This window comes from Fukomys damarensis, unplaced genomic scaffold (genome assembly GCF_012274545.1).
Source record: "Fukomys damarensis isolate Sample0158 unplaced genomic scaffold, DMR_v1.0_HiC HiC_scaffold_16, whole genome shotgun sequence".
Taxonomy (NCBI): Eukaryota; Metazoa; Chordata; class Mammalia; order Rodentia; family Bathyergidae; genus Fukomys; species Fukomys damarensis.
Window position 1 is genome coordinate 98146104 of NW_022900928.1, and position 23529 is coordinate 98169632.

At 36.4% G+C, this 23529-nt stretch overlaps 1 protein-coding gene across 1 annotated transcript in view; it reads right to left on the reverse strand.

The window, feature by feature from the left end:
- Positions 1-389: 389 nt before the first annotated feature.
- The window catches only part of Trim24 (tripartite motif containing 24), a 67020-nt gene continuing 43880 nt past the window's right edge, over positions 390-23529 (reverse strand). The window contains exons 10-19 of the mRNA XM_010631723.3: positions 22031-22204; positions 13957-14130; positions 11332-11467; positions 9241-9313; positions 7389-7557; positions 5526-5854; positions 4508-4640; positions 3533-3607; positions 1607-1756; positions 390-782 (exon numbers count right to left, since the gene is read on the reverse strand). Of these exons, the coding sequence (XP_010630025.1) occupies positions 573-782; positions 1607-1756; positions 3533-3607; positions 4508-4640; positions 5526-5854; positions 7389-7557; positions 9241-9313; positions 11332-11467; positions 13957-14130; positions 22031-22204 (1623 nt within the window). The 3' untranslated portion in view covers positions 390-572. The remainder of the gene's footprint in view (positions 783-1606; positions 1757-3532; positions 3608-4507; positions 4641-5525; positions 5855-7388; positions 7558-9240; positions 9314-11331; positions 11468-13956; positions 14131-22030; positions 22205-23529) is intronic.

A 23529-nucleotide genomic window follows, 5' to 3' on the forward strand; every position in this document is an offset into this window, starting at 1 on the left:
AAACACCTCTACAGATAAGATAAAAACCAAAAAGCATTTGTTTTCCTGATTTTTTAAAAAATACCATTGCCATCTCTCATAATATACTGTTAGGAACCTTCTTAATGACGTCTAATCTAATCCTTTTGTTAGACCATCTGGTATCCCCCTCAAACCTAGGTCTATGGCTGGGCAATAATGGGTAGTAGAATTAATTTTCTAAAAATGGATGAACGCACACATTCAAACCACTTAACTTTTCAACTTAAGAGTTCATACAAAGTCTATTTCCTTCCTATAGTAGCTATCACTCCAGATTGTGGTTTTGAATCCAAGAAGTGGAAAGAACGTCTTTTTGTTATTTATACTTCTTTCTCCTTTTCTTCTACCTTCCTTTCTCCCTCCCCTCCATTTTCTTTCTTCCATTCATTTCCTTCCTTTCCTTTTTCATTATTTTTAGAGGTTAAAAGAAAAAGATTATTAAAGAAATAGTCTAGTAAACATCAAAAACAGCTCACAAACTCTTCTTTATAGTGATGTTAAATTACTGACAAACAAAATATCTCCAACAGACATACGCCAATGGTGCTGCTTTATTTAAGCAACTGGCGCTCCTCGATGCTTTTGAGGCGCTTCTTTCGCGGCTGTACAAAGTCATCATCTGAATCATCACTAAATTTATTATCTTCTGATTCATTCCTGAATTCTACTTTAGGAAACCTTTTTTCTGGATAAAGGTTCTTTAGAAGTTCTTCAAAATAGCTTTCAAGTTTTATACCAGCATTGGCTACTTCTGAATCAGGCTGTTGGATAAAAATAAAAAGAATTAAAAAATAAAGACCAACATTTTAGACAGTCAATAATAGAAGTAATCTCTCAAACTTCTGTTCACTTTGAAATCTTGAGATTATAAGTATCAATGGATTGTTGTGGAAAATGTTTATGTCTGAAGCTAAACTAAGTCCAGAGAAGGTAAATGAAAGACAGACTTCTATAGCTTGTTCAGAAAGTGTTAGCGGTCAGGCTGGATTATTGAAGATAAATCAACAAAATGCCGTAATAGTACTGTTAGAATCAAGTAAATGCAACGTGGTATTCTAGAATGAGTAATACACAGAATGAACCACTGACCAAAGGCCGTATTTCTTTTTTGTTTTTGTTGGTACTGGGGATCGAACTCGGGTCCTTGTGCTTGCAAGGCAGGCGGCGGAACCACTGAGCTAAATCCCCGGCCCAAAGGCTGTATTTCTGACTGATTAGATGATGAAGAGATGAGTAAACTTTAAATGAGAACTTTTTGGATTTATCCTTACAATTTCAAAATGCACAACAAAAAACAATTCTGAAAGCCCACATTTCAAGAAATAAAAGAAAGAATGACAAAAACTTCTAGGCCAGAAGAGTATTTTCTAAAATTATTGGCAAGTTATGTTATAATTTATTTCTACTCCCATATAATAAACCTTTGAAAATAAATATAGATAAGTCTTCGTAATTCCCTCTCTCCTACCCAGACAGACCTAAAACACAGACATTTATTCCCCGACAGACATCTCAGTCTCCTCATTTGTTGACAGCATGTTGGGTGTAAGATTACTTTCACTCTGTGGCTGCCCTCCCACCTCACCTCATTGAATTCAGCACAGTTCTGAAAGATCAATCTGAAATCAGCTACAAAATCTTCAGGCTTTGTGTATAAGGAAGAATCTTCTTGCAGTCTTTTCTTTATGGTTGATAAGTCCATTGGATTTTTAATTATTTTGTAATAATCAGGCACCTTTTAAAACAAATGAGATATTATAACACAACAACTGAATCCTACCTAGTCCTAAATACATTCTGTAAGAAGTAACAGGAAAGTTCAGATTGTTCTTACAACAATTTTGCATTTTATCACTGGTAAGTAAACCTGTTTGGCAACATTTACAGAAGGGGCTTACTGATGTTCACATATTGGTAAGCGTTCCATGTTATGTTTTTCAAGTTTTAATCAATCATTTTAAATTAAAAGCCAAGTCTTCATTTATTCTCCTTTAACTCTATTTTCCATCTCTGATTATTAAATAAAAGCAACTATTAGAAAATATTATTTCTAGTATTATCTGATATTTCTTGCATGAATTACAGAAAGTTGTGAAGAAGGGCTTGATTATCAGCTCTACCACTCAACAGCAAGATCCTGGGTAAGTGATCTAACATCACTGAAAGTTTCCTCATATTCCAAATAGGAAGATTACTGGCAACCTCATAGGATTAATATATACATATACATATACTATACATATAATAAAAGATGACACATAATGAAAATGAAGTATATTTTCCTGTTACTGCTGCTAATACAAATATATCTATAAGCCAAGACCATTGAAACATCAATTTTGAGTTAAGTTTTTTTAAGTGTGTACTGATTAGCAGTACAAGCTTCTTTTGACTTTTTCTTTTAAAGAGTAGGTGCCATGCCTGCCTGGTAAGGGCAAAGCCCTGATATGATTCCCGCACCCTGGGGCAGTTACTGAGAGAAAGCCTCTAAGAGAGACAGGGAGGAGGGGTGTGGGTTGGTCCTTGCTTTGTTTTTTGAGACACAGTCTCACTATGCACTCCAGGCTGGCTTTGAACTTGTGGCAATCCTCTTGCCTCAGCCTCCTGAGAGTTGGGATTTGGTGTGCCCATTACACTGGCTTACTATTTGACTTCTTTGCTCTGCCTCTTCTGGGTATGAAAGGTCCTTTACCCTGGAATTATTTATTTCCTTTCTCTAACTTTCTCTACTTGTTCCCAAGAAAGAATCTGATGGTTATCAGTTAAATGTATGTATTTACCAAGTTAGTTTTCTTCTAGCCTTGCATTAATTTAAAAAACTTAATACACGGTAAGGACAAATTTACTGAATTTTTAAAGAAATTTCAGACAGAACAGGAAGAGAACATATTTTAGGTTGTGATCTTTTTTCCATGAATACAAGATTAGGTTGCATCAAACTCTCAATACGAACCTTTTTGAAGGCAATGAATGGTTAGCACAGAAACATATGCTTTTCTCAGCTTGCTTTCTGTTGCTAAAGTCCACCTATTACTACAAGTCTAGACCTATACATTAAAATAAATACTGAAGAGCTCGGGATTTAGTTCAGTGGTGTTGCACCTGCCTCACCAGTGCAAAGTCCTGAGTTTGTTCCCCAGTACCAAAAATAAATAAAATAAGTACTGAAAATATGTGGGAAGGTTTTTAAGTCAGGAATTTTTTTCCCCTGTAGCTTAAGATGTATACCTAAATCTTCTGAGATTAAAAACATGGAAAACATATGCAAATAGTACGTAAATTAGGTGAGGTGAGAAAAATAACAGAAGAATATAAACTTGCAATCAATTTGTTAATGTCAAAATATAGCTATTTGGAACCAATGCATTCTATATGAATTAATAAACTTTAAGATCTGGATCACCTATTTAGTAATGAAAACGGTACAGAATCTGGACGCAAACAAAATTTCCAAAAAACAAATGCCCACGTCTTACTATGTCAACACGTACAAGATTACATTAATACTTACAGTTAGAGGAACAGGGTCTTGAAAAGCCAGGCTCATTTCATGGCAGTAAAGAAATAAAAGTAGACGTTCACACTTCTAAGGGAAAAAATCCATAATGGAAGTCACTGCTTATTTCCAGTAAGAATTCCATGAGTCTCAAAGTATAAGAATTAAAACTAGACGGATATAAGAAAGATACTAGATCTTGGAGTTTTGCTTTTCTTCCCAATCATTAACTGTAGTGCCTGACAGTTTAGGATGTATGTGGTATTTGAAAAAGTCCTTGTAACTAACTGAACCGAGAATATCACTAGAAACATTTGAAGCTCTTTACATTTTTTACTTTCCACTTCAGGCTGGGTGTTGTAGTAACAGCTAGGAAAGAAGACCACATCTAGTTAAGAGATCTAGGGTGGGGACTCTTCCTTGGCTCCCCTCTGCTACTTCTCTTGGATAGGTTTATCCTAGAAGGCACTGTGTGAAGACCTGGTGCTGTTTGTGGCCATCTCGCTTGGCATTTTCATACTGTGTTCTATTTAATTTAACAAACTGCTAACCCTGAATCTTTAACTATCAGTTGGATATGAATAAACCTAGTACTTTTAGTGAAAGAATGGAATTACTTCCGAAGATTGGAAATAGAAGCCCAGATCACTGGTGCCACTTCTAAGCAAATTATCTGGAACAAAACATGTGATAGGAATGAAATGAAGTTAAGACTTTTACTCAAGGGAGACTAAATTTAAAAGCTAAGGTTCCATTCTGCGCAGGTAGTTTAAACCAACTCACTCTCTCTCTTTCACTCTCTCTCTCTCTCTGTCTCTCTCTCTCTCTCCCACACATACCTCCTGGGTAAATTGAAAAACACTGTAATCTGCTGTTTAGTTTTCAACTGCCCTATTTAAAAAACTCCTTTAAAAAAATCAATATAAAATTTAATGTATCTAATAAAAAAAATTGCCTAACATACTAGGGTAGAAATGTCCAAAGACTTACCCTTTTATCTATTGGTGCTAATTTAACAAGACCTTCTGTTTTCTTTTTTTCCAAATTGTGACTAGGAGCATCACAATCATACTCAACTTCTGGTTTAGATAAATCTCGGCAGAAAGTACAAATCCACTCTCCACTGTTGAGATAATGTATTTTTGAGTTTGCAATGCATTCTCCCCCTTCACCACTTCCCCTTGTCATGTCCTCCATGCTATCTAGGATACAGATTTACTTGGCATGAATTTTAATCACTAAATATTTACCATGTAGGTACAAAGCACATGCTGTGAGAAGAAACAGCAGGGACTGATTGATCAACTGCACTGGGCATTGAATTTAGGGCCCTTGCATGGAGCTGTATCTCCATCCCTTTTTATTTTAAGGCAGGGTCTTGCTAAGTTGCTTGGATTCCCAGGTTGGACTCAAACTTGCAATCCTCCTTTCCTGCCTCAGCTTTCCAGAGTGCTGGGATTACAGGTGTGAGCCAGGACCTAAGTGTTAATATCAAAGCCTAGTCAAGGAGGTCTGAAATATTTATGTATTAATAAATTATTAAGTTTATATGTATTATATATGTTAATCTTAAACATACACATTAACTTAAGAGGGCTTTTGTTTTTTAATTTTCTTAACAGACTAGGTACGCCCCACTCCCATGTTGGGAATGAAGCCACGGCACTGCACACAATAAGCAAGTGCTCTACCACTGAGCTACACTCTCAGCCTAGCTGATTAGTTTTTTTCAAAAAAGACTAGGAAGAAGAAAAGTTAGATTATTATTAGGGACTTTACAGTGATGCATTTGTGCCAAGTGGAATTCTATTTATTTTAAAAAAGATTTTAGATTATCATGATCATCAAAGTTTGTGGCTATTATTTTAACTTTTTTTTTTTTTTTTGGCAAAGCTGGGAATTGAATCCAGGGGTTTGCATATGCGTGCTACATGCACTTCCACTGAGCCACCCAAGCCATACCTGCTCTATGATTCATAGCAAAAGAATGCGAGAAGGAGTATCTTACCTTGGAAAATTTGTCAATGTGGGGACATGACAAGAGAGGTGGAAAACTTTTGGACACTTCTCACAGCACAGCAGTTCTCCTCCATTTTGACAAACTGCACACCAGTCCTCATTGGGGTCATCCTCCTTCCTTGACTCCCCAACATGAAGGGGTGACTTCTGGGAGGCATTGAGCCACTCAGACTTCCCACTGGAGGAGTTCTCCTGGTGAAGTCCAGGCTGATCCCCTGTGCTATCGGGGGCATCTGATCTTATAACAGTCTCCTCAGCAGCAGAGCTCTGACTGCTATTTAAGAGCAGGGAAGTAAGTATGCTTCTTGGATAGTTGGTCTGCAATAAAAGAAAAAACAATGTGCATGCGTATGAGTGTGTGTGTTCTGAAATTACTTCTGTTACTATAGCAGTGTTTACTACAGAGGGCTCTCCATGGTCCCCTGGTATGCTGAACGAGTGAGAACTGCACTGGAATCTCTAATGACAGAAGAGACTGGAGCTCTACTGAATCTGTCAACACAGGTGACGGGCAGGAAGGGTGTGGGTAATACAGGAAAACCCTGGGTATGCTCACATGTTCAAAAATTAGAGAACGGGTGGCAGTGTGGAAGTCAGCCACACAAACTGTAAATATATATGCATTGCAGCTATAAATTCAAATCACACCTGAGACAGACATTACACTTCTAAGATGAATCTAAATTGTGCCGGATACTAGAAGTGAAAAATTCTTACCAAAAACAAAAACTATCTCTACCTATCATTTAAAAAATATTTCCAACTAATATATATAGACATATTAAAAGCACTCATTCCCTAGAAGCAACTGTTTTCACACTTCGCTTTTTCTTCTGCTATTTACCTTCACATTTCCTTTTTTATTTGTTGTTTTTGTTGAGATGAGGGGCTTGCTATGTTCCCCAGGGTGGCCTTGACTCAAGATCCTACTGCCTCAGCCTCCTGAATAGTTGGGATTATAGGCATATACAACTATGCCTAGCTTACTTCCATACTTCTAAAGAAAATGCCATAGTGCAAATTCTTGAATTTTCAATTTCAAATGCCATATATAAGAAATTTTCCTGCTATGCATGATCCAGATTAGGCTTTTGTATTCTGACTCTCATGCAATGCCAGCACCCGTCCATTCTCTAAATGTAGACTGCATTAACATTAACTTTTTAGGTGGTAGGAGCAAGCAAAACTGTTTATGGCTACCATATACTCCAACTGACCTGAATCTATACTGGCCAGGTATTCAGAAAAATAGTAATTTTTTTTTTTCCTGGCACCAGGGATTGAACTCAAGTCCTTGCACTTGTGAGGCAAGAGGGTGGATTGAATCTATACTGGCCAGGTATTCAGAAAAATAGTAATTTTTTTTTTTTCCTGGCACCAGGGATTGAACTCAAGTCCTTGCACTTGTGAGGCAAGAGGGTGGCACCACTGAGCTAAATTCCAGGTCCCCCTAATTTTTAAAATTAAATTTTTTTAGGTTATATCCTGATAAATCAATTTAAGGTCTATGTGCATTTGGATATTTGTTTCATCATCCGACTATGTATATACTGTCCAATGCAGAACCAAAAAATGTACTAAAATTACATTTCTTTTGTAGAGTGTTTTGTTAGGAACTGGTTATAACTTTTTTTTTTCATTTGCTTATTTTTCCAGGTACCCATCTTCATGCCAATCTCCACCAAGTTAAAAAATGGCTTTTAACCCTGTCAACATAATCTTTTTTGCTCAGCTATTTCCCCGAGGATTCTGCTGTTCTACTATAGACCGTTCTATAGGAGCTGCTATACCGAGGACTACCCTTTTCTTACCCCCCAATCAGGAATGGTATCGCATGAACTGATATAATTACATTTTGAGGCCTAGATTCTTCATCTGATTCTTGCTTCACTATAACAACGGGAAAATCATAATTTTCAGGTGGTCCACTGTTTTCTTGTTTTATTCGAATTGGCTCCAGCATGACTACTGGGACTTTGTGTGTAGAATCAGCTCCGGTTGGTTTGCTGGAAGAACCAGAGCTGTAAAAGATGGGGGGGAAAAAAATCTAAAAACACTATACCATAGTCTGAACACTCTGAAATATGCCGTATAATCTCAAAATAACTACATCACATAACAATAAGTATTTCATAACTAAACTATGATTGCTATATGCACAAGTTTCATTTTGAGAAAAGATAAAAACTTCACAATGTAACCTATATAGTTACACTATAAATCTGGAAAGGTAAATAAATCTGAATTAAAATAAAATAAAACTGACTTCAACATTTTGAGATTCCACAACTGGGCAATTACGAGTTGATATCAGGGCCTGAGATGTAGCTCACTCCCACTGTGCCTGCCTAGCAAGCACAATGTCCTAAGATCAATCCCTGGTACTGGAAAAAAAAGTTGGTATCTTAGAACTTCTGTTTTTTTAGGTTTTAATATCTTCTCTGGTCATGACAAAAACAACTTGATGGACTGGGGATTTAGCTCAGTGGCTCCACTGCTTGCCTCTCAAGCGCAAGTCCTGAGTTTGATCCCTGGTACCAAAAACAAACAAAAACAACTTGAAGTTCACATAAAAATTCGTTGTTCAAATATAAAGAAAACTAGGAAACCTGGGGTGTTCTACTTACACAAGATAGTGGGATAAAAACCTGGCATAGAGTGCCACTATGTTCTCATGGGGTTATATTCCAAACTGTGCCCTCAGAGAGGCTTCTTTCACTTGACTAAGACAGGAGGAACTGAGTTCAGTACCCAGGAGCAATTCTCAAGCATAATGATAAAAGCAGAGCGGTAGCTAAGAGTCTCACCTACTACAAATTCAAGTAGAACTGATGTCTGATCATTAGAAAACTCAGACATCACAGCAATAGTTAAAAGGGTTTCTCTTCCTTAAATTGGTATTTCTAACTTCTTTTTTCTTTTCTTTTCTTTTTTTTTTTTTTTTTAACAAATTGGTTTTTTGAGACAGGGTCTCACTATGTAGTTGAGACTGACCTGGAACTCACTATGCAGCCCAGGCTGGTCTCGAACTCACAGCGATACTCTTGCCTCAGCCTTCTGAGTGCTGGGATTAAAGGTGTGTGCCACCACGCCTGGAACAAATTGTTTTTTAACTTTTTTTTTTTGGTAAGTATTTCTATATAGTGCTGTTATACCTTTTCTCCTTGCTATTATGCTAATGTAAAACATACTCTTATTTTCAACATACAAATTTTTTATCTTCAAAGATAAATTTGTATTTAATTCTTTCACCAGCTTAAAATATAATTATGACTAAAATTTTAATTAAAACATTTAAAATAATGAGAGGTTGTTCAAAGTGCACAGATATAAAACCTTTGGAGCACTAGCAAGAGAATCTAGTTTATGTACAGTATCTGTGGAGTCAACAAACTGTGGATGGACAATATGATTTAAAAATTATATCTAAACTAAACATATACAGGCTTTCTTTGGAGGAAGGGGTAATTAGTCCCTAAACAGTACAATCTAACAACTAATATATTTATTTGTATTAGGTATTATAAGTAATCTAAAGCTGATTTAAAGACTTCTGGGGAGACGTGTAGCTCATATACAAATATACCACTTTCTAGCAGGAACTGGAACATCCAGATTTTAATAACCTCAGAAGGATCCTGAAACCAATTCCTCATGTACACTGAGAAGTGACTGCACTAGAGAACACGGTTAATGGTGTTTACCTTCCCCGGCTCCCAACACTGGAGGCACTAGGTGAACGAATTGGGGGATGGACGCTAGTCATAGTAACAGGTCCTAGAAAGGGGGAAATCATACATATTAATAAATGAATTATTATGGATAAGGCTTACTGAATGTGCTCACTTAGTACTACCCTGAAATTGGAAATACACATTAAAGTTCTATGGAACAGTAAATAGTTGCCAACATTAAAGCATGATCTGTCTGCTCACTTAGAGCAGCAGGGCTTTCAACTTTAATGCCACTGAGTTCGGGCAAGGCTCTTTGCTCTGTGGGAACATCTGTGTATTACAGGATGTTTCAGGGCTTTCTTGGTCTATGCTAGTTAACAAACTGCCAGTAGCATCTATAACAACTTCTAACTTGAAGTTCAACAATAACTGTGTTAAGAGTAGCCAGGGTAGCATCTCAGTGAGGACCCCAGTGCAAGTGACCTACACAGAACAATAATGAACTTAAAAAAGGATTAAAAAACAAAGAAAACCACCATCAAGAGAAACAAAATGAGATAGTGAAAGTTACTGAGAAGTTCAGACTTGAACAATAAACAAGAGAGGTTCTGAATGGCTGCCATGGAAATGAAGAGCCTGATTGCAGGCAGTGGATTATCAGGCACTCTGTGTCATCTGGGACACACACACAGTTAGTGGTGGACAAATGTCAACTTTAGGAATATTGTTAAAATGGCTTCCAGAAATGCCCTGGCCACATTACATCTTACCAACTGCATGTGAAGGAACCTCTCTTATTACATTCTCATTAATGAGTAATGTCAAGAAACAATGGGTAGTTTGGTGATTAGAAATTATATATACTTTTGATTTTTCTTATAACTAACAGTGAGAGTAAACTGTTTTTGGTTTAATTTGTTTTATTGGCTATTCATATTTCCTCTTTAGGGCAATAGCCATTCATCATGTGGTCTGGCAATACAGAGTACATTCCTTATTTATATTTAACCCTTCAGGTGATAAACAATGTCTCTGTGGTATTTCATCCAAACTGTATGGTTTTTTTTATTTGTTTTTGTTTCTGTTTTTTCGGTACTGGGGATTGAACTCAGGACGTTCTGCTTGCCAGGCAGGCGGGGAGCACCACTGAGCTAAATTCCCAGCCCCTCAAAGTCTACGTTCAAAAATAATTTTCTAAGTTAAATAACTCAGAGATAGAGGGTTAAATATCACATGGTTTCTCTTATAGGAGAAATCCAAAGTATAAATAATTTAAAGAGCAAACTAAAAGCCAGTAAGAAGGACCAGGAATTTACCTCAGGGATTCCACCACCTGCCTCAAAAGCGCAAGGTCCCGAGTTTGATCCCCCCCTCCAAAAAATGTATGTATGTATGTTAAAAAAATAAAAGCCAGTAAGAACCAAGGCAGTAGACCTTTTGCAGATGAGAAGGGTATCTAGGGACAGAGGAAGAGGGGAGGAGGGATAGAAGAAAGAGACTATGGACTAAGATGCAAAATGTGTATGTATCAACTCCCCATAATGAAAGTATTATGCATTGCAACATGTACTAATAAAAAATTAAAATAAAGATAAAAAAAAATCCAAAGGGAGGAAAACAGGTGTTTGCAATTGAATTCTCTAACTGGCTTACATTATACTTTTATCACTGGGTAAAGACTTAAATTCTTTTTTGTGGTTCCAAACACCTATTACTCTATGTCATTGTCTCCAAAAGTAGTTATTAGAGTATGTATCAGAGGAAACGAACAGGTACACTACTCAGTTTGAAACACAAACACGAAACAAACGACCAAAAACACTGATCTATGTGTATATGTGTATGCTCATTAATACATATGAATTCTAGAAAAATTATACCCTAAAAGAATACCACAGGCAACTTTTTAATGAGTTAATACTAATTTTCTCCTAGGAGTGCTATAATCCCTATGAATCTGCTGAAATAAAGGAGTTACTTCTTTGGAAGTACTGCCTATTCATTTTAAATATACAAAAAACTCAGACACATCTTAATCATATAATAGAAGGTAAAGGAGAGACTTCAGGCATATCTAGTGTAAAAGACAGACATTTACAACATGAGAAGAGGGCACCTGACCTGTAAGCCCCGGGGAGGGCACTGATGAGTTTGGTGACTGCACAGTTCTGTTGGAGGGCGGTCTGGGCTGACCATGATCTGTGCTGGTATCTTTCCTCCCAATGTTGTCCAGCATAATAGTACTTGAACAATCAATCTTACAAGAAAACAAATTATTTCAAGGCAAACTGCTTTTGCAATGTAAAAGTTTTTAAGATATTCAATAAGAATTACTGACAAATCCTGATATATAAATATCACATGAGTTCTAATAGATATTTCCCTCAAGCAATCTTGAATAAAAATGATCATTCTTTTAACACTGCACTTTGTTAAATATACTAACATACTATTTCAGAAGTCAACAGTTAAGAAAGGAGTATATATCATTCAATTTTTTTAGTCTTAATTCATTTAACACAAATTAGTTGCATTAGAAAAAAAAAGCAGTGATATATGCGCACCAATATTTATAGTGGTAGTTTGTAAAAGCTAAAACTTGGAAACAGCCCATTTGCCCATCTGCTGGAAACTGGATAATGAAAATGTGGTTTTCCTATAAAATGGAATACTACTGAGCCATAAAGAATGAGAAATCAGATTCATTCATAGGAAAATGGATAGATATTGAGGCTATACTCCTAAGTGAAATAAATAAGTCACACATGAGTAAATACTGAATAGTTTCTCTGGTGTGAAAAACTATAATAGTACACAAGATCCTAATGGGATAATTAATAGCGTGAAATAGGAAGAAAAGGGCTAAAGGTGTAGGGAAAGTGGGAAGGGTAGGGGAAAGAAAATAAGGGAGAAGAAAAAATATGAGAAAATGAAAAAATGGAAATAAAGCGTTTGTAAATGGGGAGGGGAGGAGGGGGTGAAGGGAGGGCAGGGACCAAGGGGAAAAAAATGAGAACCAAGACCTATCATGTAAAGGTACAAGATCCCAGTAATGAGTGTAACTGTACTGTAGACCTAGATTGATTGTACCAATAAACTCAAGAAAAAAAAAAAAAAAAGCAAACAGAGTAAAACAGTACAGTTGTCCACTGTTGCAAATCTCTTTTATGTCTGCTTTCAGAGCAATCAATTGGCTTTTTTCTCACTCTGTTTCTGCATTGAATCTATTGTGATTTGTGGCTTCACTTTAAAAATATGAAGAAAACATTGCTTCACCCTTACAGGACCTGGAGGGATCTAAAAGGGCTGTAACCACTCAAGTCACTGGCCCATACTTTTACATTACTGTTTAGTAGAGGTTAGGGGTGGAGTCCTTTAATGCAGTGGATATACAAATAACACTGATTTCTAATTCTAGTACTGCAAGGCTAAGTACTGATTTGCAATTGAGTTTATTGCTTTAAATGCAACTGTTGTTTCATGTCTAAATTCACCAAATTCATAAGAATGTCTTTGTGATTAAACTCTAGTTTAATTCTCTAACATAGTTCGTCTTTCTCAATCAGGGTTCTATAGTTCTACAGTTCAAAGGCATATACTATGTAAAATTAATTTCTTCTCTGCGAACCTAGAATAGCGGTATGACTGGAAGTTATAAGGTATACCTAGGAGGACCGAGAAAATGGGCACTATGCCTCAGATGAGGAGTATAAGTTGAGACAGGCTGAGAGAAAGGGTCACTGGTATGGGGAATGCAGAGAAAAAGGTAGGAGGATTTTATTTTCTTGTGGTTCTTTCATTTGAGGTAAATGAGAGGAGTATACAAGATCATTTGCATTTTAATATTCTTTGGATTACCTTCGCCAGCACTTTCAGGCAGTGCAAAGACAGGAATGAATAGATGTTAGATCTTAACCTACGGAAAGCTTAGACATGTTTTCTATGTAGCATCTATGAATGAAAAAAATACATGTATTCTACCCATTTAGAGTACATAAATTGTTAAAAAACTAAAGTGACTGTAATAGGTAAACAATATATATCTATTAGGAAATAACAATTGATCTCAACTTGAAAAACAGGCTAATAATTAAAATATTTCTTTCACAATGGCAGGTGATTCCAAGTACAGTAGTACAAAATATTTCTGACAACTGTTTTTAATGTTTAGTCTTATTCATGACCATAAGAATAAGAAAAGGGTAAATAATAATTCATCTTACATCTGTCTACATGATATATTTTTTGCCTCTGGAAAGACTTTCAAAAAATTATATGGACAAAGTTAAGAACTTGGAAAATGAATATACTATTTAATTTAAATATTTAAAAAATTAAGGTAATTTGCATTGATCAAGGCAATCTAGGAGAAAATGTTTAGATTTCTACTATTGAATGCACTGCATCATCTCATCTGATGTCTTAGCAACCATCTCTAATTTTAATCTATTACATTCCAGCCATTTGACTTCTAGGACCCCTGTTCCTACTGCCCTCCTTTCCCAGCTTTGATTCCACGATCCACCATCTTTATCATTTAAAAATCCTTCTAATATCAAAGCTCAGAAAGACATTCTGTTGTATGCCCAAGTAGTCATAATTTTAATTTCTACTGCTGTTATATTTCTAAAGAAACAAATTACTGAAAAACAACCTGTAATCTAACAAACCCAGTCCTTCCATCAGATTCAAATTAACTGACAATTTCCATAAGAGATCAGAAGTGTAAATTCTGTGTATACTTACATCTGGAAGAGAAGGAAGATTGAAAGAACCACCCACTGGTGCGCTCAGATCAATCATGGGTGAACCAAAAGCCTTTCCATCATATCCTGCTGCACTTGTGATGGTGGGGCTGGAAGGAGTTGAGGATGAGCTGCTGGTGGTTGAGGCGGCAGCCTGCCCACTACTGATCTGCCACTGTGGGAGCAAGAAGAAGAAAACAGGTTGGCGGTCAACTACTCTTTCAGATATCAAATGAAGTAGAAGACACATTCTGCTATCTGAAGTCAATTGTATTTTCAGTTAAAAAAAAAAAAAAAAAAAAGGAAGAATGATAGGAATTAATAATTTTAAAAAAAGCACCCACTTTTACTGGAAAACAACTGTTAGTACATATCAAAAAACAGCCAGCCAGGGCTTTAGCTCAGTGGTGCCATGCTGGTCTCCCATAAGCAAGGTCCTAAATTCAATACCCATACCAAAAGACAAAACAAGCCGGGTGTCGTGGCGCACGCCTATAATCCCAGTACTCAGGAGGCTGAGGCAGGAGGATCGCTGTGAGTTCGAGACCAGCCTGAGCTACACAGTGAGTTCCAGGTCAGTCGCACTACATAGTAAGACCCTGTCTCAACCACCCCCCACAAAATTGGAAAGGTTATACACACATAAACAAAGCAACATAAACAAGGTATAGGTGAAGGTTTAATAGCATGTATTTTCTTCTATCCTTACTTGAAATAGCTGGAATTAAGTCACAGATCAGCCCTTTTAGGTTTTTATACTTTTTTCATTTTTTATATGAAAAGCTGATATACCTAAGGAAACTCTTGTCATTCATATTAGCAGCTCAGAAAAACAGATAAACTAAGATAATGCTGGCATGCTAAAATATAAAGAAGTCAAGCATGATGCTGACCATACTTTATTTCAAATCCTCTCAGCCAGAGAGGGTGTCACATGCCAGTATCCCAGCACTGTGCAAGGTTGACACAGAAGTTCAAGCTCAGACTGAATAATTTAGCAAGAATCTTACTCAAAATCAAAATTATAAAAAGGACAGGCCTTGGATTCAATCCCCAGTATTGTAAAGCCAAGTAAAATAAAAACAGCTTGATAGACCTCTAGACAAATATGAGATAAGGGAAGTAGAACAAATGCACCTGTAAAATTCTTTCAACCTTTGTTGTTTGAAATTTTTCATAATAAAATACAGAAGCAAAGGAAAGCAACTCAGAGTTTCCCTATTATTATGCAGGGGGAAAATGCCCCAGCATAGTCATTTATATATATGAATGGCATTAGAGAGTAGATAATGCTTCGAAAGTTGTAATTTTTGTTTCATTGAGCTTATTGGTACTTTTTAGGTATACAGCACAGTTACATTCACCATTGGGATCTTGTACCTTTACATGACAGGTCTTGGTTCTCATTTTTTCTCCAAGCCCCTTCCTTCTCCTTATCCCCTCCACTCCCCCCATTTACAAAGACTGCTTCCATTGTTTCCTTTGCCTTTTTTTCTTTCCCCTACCCTTCCCACTTCCCCTACACCTTAAGCCCTTTTCTTCAGATTTCACATTATCAGTTATACAATTTAGATATTATTTACACTTTTTCACATCAGAGAAACTATTCAGTATTTACATGTGTGTCTTATTTATTTCACTTAAAAGTATGGCTTAGGGCAAGGGATTTAGCTCAGTGGTTCTGGTGCCTGCCTCGCAAACACAATGGCCCAACTTCGACCCTGGAAAAACACACACACAAAATAAAAATAAAAAGAATATAAAGAGTATGGCCTTAATACACATCCATTTTCCTATGACTCTAGTTTCTCATTCTTTATGGCTGAGTAGTACTCCATTTTATAGAAAACCACATCTTTATCCAGTTTCCAAATGATGGGCAATTAGATTGTTGCTATTACAAACTATGCTGCTATAAACATGAGTGCACGTATATCACTGTGGTATGATTCTTTTAATTCTTTTGGAAAGATACCCAGCAGAGGGAGAGCTGGGTCAAACGGAACCTCCAGTCCTAGTTCTTTGAGGTATCTCCATATGGATTTCCACAGTGGTTGCACCACTCTGCACTCCCAAAAACAATGGAGAAGGGTTCCTTTCTCCCCACGACACCACCACATTTGTTACTGATTTCTTGATAGCAGCCGTTCTGGGATGAACTGGAATATCAGTATTGCTTTCATCTGCATCTCTCAAATGATGCTGGACATTTTTTCATATTACTTGCTGCTTTTACTTTTTTGAAAAATGTTCATTTCAGATACCCATTTTTGAATCGTTACTTTATATTTGGGGAGCCTGATGTTTTTGAGTTCTTTATATATTCCAGATAATAGTCCTTTATCTTAAGAAGCAGCTGGTAAAATTATTTTCCCACACTGTAAGTTGTCCTTTAGCTCTGTTGGTGGTTTCTTTTGCAGTGCAGAAGCTTTTCAATGAAATGATATCCCAGTAATTGATTCCTGTGCTACTGTGGATTTGTTCAACTACTGAGAATTTGTTCAGTCTTCCTATACCTTGAGAGTTCTGCCTAACTTATCTTCCACCAAGTTTAGTGTTTGTTTTAATTATTTAGATCTTTAATCCACTTGGATATTACATTAGTGCATGGTGAAAGCTGAGGGTCTAGATTTAATCTTTGGCAGGTTGAAATCCACTTTTTCCAACACCATTTATTAAAGAGACTATCTATCCTCCACTGAAGATGGGTGGCTTCTTTGTCAAAGATGAGGTAGCCGAGTATATCTGGAGTTGTTTGGTTCTCTATCTTCCAATCTATTCCACTGATCTTTGGGTCTTTTTTTTTTTTTTTGCCAGCACCATGCTGTTTCAAGTTGGGGATTGTGACACCCCCTGCCATGTCTTGTTGTCTAGAATTGCTTTTGCTATTCCAGGTATCTTCTGATTCCAAATGAATTTTTGGATTACTTTCTCTAGATCTGTGAAATATACTGCTGGAATTTCAATTAGGATTGCATTCAATCTGTACAGCAGTTTTGGTAGTATGGCCATTTTCACTATATTGATTTTTCCTACAGAGGAACAGGGGATGTCTTTACATTTTCTTATATCCTCTTCCATATCTTTCTTCATAATGCTATAGTTTTCAGTATATGGGTCTTTTGCTTCCTTTAGATTGCTACCTAAATACTTCATTTTTTGGGATGCTACTGTGAAAGGAATTGTTTCCCTTATTTCTCTTAGTGAGTCTATTATTCGTGTACAAGAAGGATACTGTCTTTGACTGTTGACCTTGTATCCAGCTACTCTGCTGAAAGTTTCAATTAAGTCTACAAGTCTTTTGGCAGAGTTTTTGGGGTCCTCTATGTAGAGTATCATATCATCAGCAAATAATGACAGCTTAACTTCTTCCTTTCCTATGTTTATGGCTTTAATTTCTTTCTCATCTTTCTTTGCTGTGGCTAATGTTTCCATAACTATATTGAACAGGAGTGGTGATACTGGATATCCTTTTCTTGTTCCTGGTCTTATGGCAAAGGTATTCAGTTTTTGGCCATTTAATATGGTGTTGGCTGTTGGTTTTTCATAGATAGCCTCTTTCAAGTTTAGATAATAACCATCTATTCCAATTTTCTGCAGTTTTATCATGAATGGGTATTGAATTTTGTCAAATGCATTTTCTCCATCTACTGAGATGACACGGTTCTTGCCCTTGACTCTGTTGATATAGTGTATTACATTTACTGATTTACTTATGTTGTACCATCCTGGCATCCCTGGAATAAATCTGACTAGGTCAGGGTATATGATCTTCTTGATGACACTCTCTATTCTTTTTGCCAGTATCTTGAGGATTTTTGCATCTATGTTCATTAGGGAGATTGGCCTGTAGTTCTTTTTTTGGTTGGGTATTTCCCTGGCTTTGGAATCAAAGTAACAGCTGCTTCCAGGAAAGAATTAGGAAGTATTGCTTCCCATTCAATTTTATTGAATTGTTTAAAGAGTAGTGGCAGTAGTCCTTCTCTAAATGTCTTGTAGAATTCAGAGCTGAAGCCATCAGGACCTGGACTTTTCTTAACTGGTAAAATTTTTAATTATGTTTTCAATTTCACTGATTGTAATTGGGCTGTTTAGAATTTTTTTTATCTTAGTTCAACTTTGGTAATTCTTAAGTACCAAGGGTATCATAAGTATCATTTCTTCTGTGTTTTCCATTTTATTAAGAGTACAGGTTCTCAAAGTAGGTATTGATGATCTTCTGGATTTCTGGTGGATCTGTTGTGACTTCACCTTTTTCATTCCTAATTGCATGAATGTGAGCCTATTCTTTCCTTTTTTTTTTTTATTAGCTTTGCAAAGGGTTTATCTTTTATTCTTTCGAAAAACCAATTCTTTGATTCATTGATTTTTTTTGTATTGTTCTCTTAGTTTCCATTGCATTGATTTTTTTCTGCTCTGATCTTTATAATTTTCTCCCTTGTATGAGCTTTGGGTTTTCTTGCTCTTCTCTGTCTAGGAATGTAAGATTCACTATTAGGTTGTTTATTTGAGTTCACTCTGTTTCCCTAGTGTGGGCATTCACTGCTCTGCATTTTCCATGTAGAACTGCTTTCACTGTGTCCCACAGATTCCTGTATGTTGTATTGGCATTATAATTTACTTATAAACACTGACTAATTTCTTTTTTTGTTTGTTTTGGTACCGGGGATCAAACTAGGGCCTTTTGTGCTTGCCAGGCAGGTGGCAGTACCATTGAGCCAAATCCCCAGCCCCTGACTAATTTCTTAATTTCCTCTGTGACCCACTGATTGTTCAGGAGAGTGTTGTTCAATTTCCTTGTGTTTGTGGAAGTTCTTACGGTTTCTTATGCTATTGATCTCCAGCTTAATTGCACTATGGTCTGATAATAAACATGGGATGACATCAATCCCTTTGCATTTAAAATGTTCTATGACAGCCGGGGATTTGGCTCAGTGGTTCCAGCGACTGCCTCACAAGTACAAGGACCCAAGTTCAATCCCCGGTACCAAAAACAAAACAAAACAAACAAACAAAAATGTTCTGTGAGCTAGTATGATGTGGTCTATTTTGGAGAACGACCCATGTGCAGCCTAAAAGAAAGTATATTCTGATTTTGTGGGGTGGAACATCTAAAGTCCATTTGTTCAAAAGCTTGGTTCAGTTCTAGTATTTTGTTGTTGATTTTTTTGTCTAGATGATCTATTTGTGGTAGTGGGGTATTTAGGTCCCTCAGTATGATTGTATTAGTGCTTATTTGTTTTTTTATGTCCCTTAATATTTATTGGGGGCAATAGCATTTGGTGCATATATATTTGATTGTCATCTCTTCCTCTTGGATTGTTCCTTTTACAAGGATGTAGTGACCTTCGTCTCTCTTAATTAGTTTTGGTTTGAAATTTACTTTGTCCGCAAATAAGAGAGCTACCCCTGCTTTTTTCTGGGCTCCTGTCACATGGAGAACTGTTTTCCATCCTTTCACTTTCAGTCTATGAGTTTCTTTTTGAACTAGGTGTGTTTCTTGTATACACATATTGCTGGATTTTGCTTCTTAATCCTTTCTGCCAGTCTATTTCTTTTGATTGGTAAATTAAGGCCACTGACATGCATGGTAATAACTGATACATACTGACTTATTCATGAAGTTTCTCAGGTGTTCTTTTCATGGAAATATCTTATTTCCCTATCCATTTTAAAAGAGAGTTTTATAGGACACATCAGTCTAGGTTGGAGTTTGTTTTCTCTTAGGACTTGAAATACCTCACTCCAGGCTCTCCTTATCTGAGGGTTTGTGCTGAAAAGTCTGCTGTGATTCTGATGGGCTTTCCTTCGCATGTGATTTATTTCTTTTCTTTAACTGCTTTCAGTATTTTGTTTGTCTTTTGGGTTTCCGGGATCTTGACTATTATATTTCTAGGTTTAGTTTTTTTTTAATCATGGCTAATTAGAGTCCTATATGCCTCCTTATCTTTATGCCAAATTATTCCCCTCTATTTGTGAAGTTTTCTGTCATTAATTCTGTGTACAGTTTTTATCAAGTCATTTGGCCCTTCTCCTGCTATTTCATGGATTCTTAACAGTCTTATGTTACTCTTCTTTGTATCATATAGGAATTGTTGGATCAATTTCTCAGGATCCCTTACTACTTTTTGAGAGATCTATTTTTTTATGGTCACTGACTGGAATTCTTTTATAGCTGAAATTCTATCTTCACATATGTTCAAAAGTTTTAATTGCGAAAAGTTTAATCCACAATGTCCTACTAGTAAAAACTACATACAGAATCATGGGAAGGTGGGTATGAATGTCATCTTTACCACCCACCTAACCCTCATAGGCTATCATCCATCCAACTTGTCTTCCAAGAATAATCAGGGGCCAGGGATTTAGCTCAGTGGTTCTGCTGTCTGCCTGGCAAGCACAAGGTCCCGAGTTCAATCTCCGGTAACAACAACAACAAAAAGAATAATCAATTATAGATAGAGGCCATCTTTCTAGGTTTTTCCTGTGTGTACTGAGATGAAAACATACACATGCATAAACAAAACCACATATAATTCAGTGACATGTTCTTTCTCACGTTGGACACTTAGATCATTATTTTCTTAATATATGCACTATTTCTATTGTATGGGTATGCCACTATTTGTTAAATTAAAACAAATTTCTCATTGTATTTTCTCCTGGGTGGTAAGTTAACTTATTCATTTATATTTAGATTTTTAGTTGGAAAAATTTTTTAAAAATAAAAAATAAATCTACTCATTGAAACATAATAAATGGTTGACCACGGTGGCACAAGCCTACGATCCCAGCACTTAGGAGGATGAAGCAAGAAGGTGGCTGCAAGTTCTAGGCCAGCATGGGTTATATAGTTAGTTCAAGGCCAGCTTGAATAGAGATCCTGTCTCAAACAACAACAACAACACACCTAAAATAAATGGGTAAAAAGGATAGTTAAGCACCAAGAATGTGCTGGACACATTTACAAATTGGAATAATTCTCAACACAACTCTGCAAGGTACTCAATCATTTTAAATTTGGGGCATGTGAGATTTAAAAAGAATAAAGTTGCCCAGCTCCACAAAATTATTAGTAAAATAAAAGTTAAGGCCCAACTATAGTTTGTTCCCTTTACATCTTACCTTAATTATGAAACAGAAATCATTTTTGTGTTATTCAAAAAATTTTTCTAATTTTATAGGAAAGCCAAACATCATACACACAGACACACACAGCATGAATATTTTTGAATAAAATTTTCAAACAATATGATTAGAATGAATATTGTAAGATTATGAGATAGCATCATCATCTTAGTGTGTATATATGTGGGGCATGTGCTTAGCAAAAACAAAACAAAAAACCAAAATTAGTCTGAAAGCCTCCTAACTTTCTTTTCTTTCTTTCTTTCTTTTCCCCCCATTACTGGGGATGGAACTCAGGACCTTGCACTTGCAAGGCAGGCATGGTGCCACTGAGCTAAATCCCCAGCATAGTCCAAAAGCCGCCCGCTGGAAAGACTGTTCAGAGGTACATTTGAGAAGACAAAAGCACTGAGATGGTTTTTAGGATAAAACAATTCTAGAAATATTTCTTTCCCTGAAGACGTAGAGAACATAATAAACTATCAGATTTAATATGTAACCTTCAATATTAAGTGTCACTGGATACATATGTACTCCATATGGAAATTGTACCACAATTAAATTTGTTTCCAAAAAATCTCCTCAAAATACTCTCTGTGGAATATAACTTGGATTTATAAGAATACTTTTGTTTTAGGAAACACAATGTGCTTGTCTAAAAGTTATACACACTAGTATTATAAAATTTAATACCAAGCACTCATTTATTATACTGGGCCTTTGCTGCTGCAGAAGTCGCATGATTGCTCTTGATTACAAAGCACAGACAGTCTCAGCTTTGTTTTCATAGATATGTCTGTAATAAACTTGGAAATTCAGTCATTAAAAAAAAAAAAGTGAAGCAAGTTTTCTCTTGCTTTTCATAGCCTGCTGCTTAATCTATAAATTCAATGTGATTTAGAGAAAGATAAGCAGAAACAGAATAAACAACTGGAGTAGATATATACCTGTTTGATGGCTTGTTGAGCCAAGAAAGCCATCTGTAGGGGGTTGGGCTTTATTGCTTGCCGGGGCACATTCTGGTTTGGTGGATATCTCAGCTGTTGAGGATGAGGAGGAAGAACTGGTCCATTGGGTTTAGGGCTGTGATTTTGAAAGTTTATCAAACGCGGAGGGGGTTGCTAGAACAAAGAAATCAAACCATTTTAGTAAAAATTATCTCCATAAAGACAAGTTAAAAGAGTCTTATACAAGGGAATGAGGGGTGGGGATGGGCTGACATCTACCTACCATTAGTGATTTTGTGTTTGGTACTGGGGATTGAACGCAGGGACATGCACTAAGCTAAGTTACATCCCCAACCCCTTATTTATTTTAAAAGAGCATCTTGCTAAATTACTGGGTTGCCCAAGCTGGGCTCGAACTTGTGATCATCTTGCCTCAGCCTCCCAGGGTCCTGGGATTATAGGTGTGTGGCATCATGCCAGCTTTGTGTAATTGATTTTAAAATAATTTTATTAGGAAAGAATCTTGGGAAAAGGGTTACCTGCTAGGTTTGTAGGCTGGATGTAGGCTATGCTGGGTAATTAGACAAATGTGTGTTTGGTACCTTTATAAATCCTTGGCGATTATCTTTTTTTTTTTTCAGCTTTAATTGAGTTTATTGGTACATTTTAGGGATACAGTACAGTTACATTCATTGTTGGGATCTTGTACCTCTACATGACAAGTCTTGAGATTGGCAATTATCTCTTGCAAGAACTAAATTGGCCTCTTAAGGCCAAGGATTTAGCTCAGTGGAGCTGCGCCTGTCTTGAAAGAGTAAGGTCCTGAGTTCAAGCCCCAGTACCAAAAAAGAGAGAGAGAGAACTGGACTCTTCAAAGCTCTTAAAGTGACAGAATAGTAACTGCTAACATTTATTGATGAATTATTACCTGCCAGATATTGCTTTAAGTGCTTCATGTATATTCACTCTTAATCTTAACAACAATCCTATGAGACAGGGATTATCTTTATTTTACGTATAAAAAAATTAAAAGTACAGAGAATTAAAGTCACCTGGCCAAGATTAATAAAGACAGTAAGGGATAGAGCTGGGATTTGAAGAGTCTAGCTCCAAGGTATGTATTCTTAACTAACAAATCATTAATAATGAAATGGGTGATAGCATATTTTAAAATTAACAAGATTTATCCAGGTGTAGTGGTGCAAACCTGTAATCCTAGCGCTGTGGCGGGATGAGGCAGCAAAATTGAAAGTTTGAGCCCACTTAGGGTGACTTAGTGAGACTCTGCCTCAAATTCAAAACAGCTAGGGATGCTGCTTAGTGCAAAGGCCCTAGGTTCAATGGGGGAGAGGCACAAGTCTCAGATCTTATTGATCTCTAACATTATGACAGTATTTTATACATATTTCGTCACTAAGCCTTGCGGAGTAGATATTTTTCCCTCTATTTGAAAATAAGGAAATTAGAAAGATTAAACACTTAGATAATTAGGAAAAAAG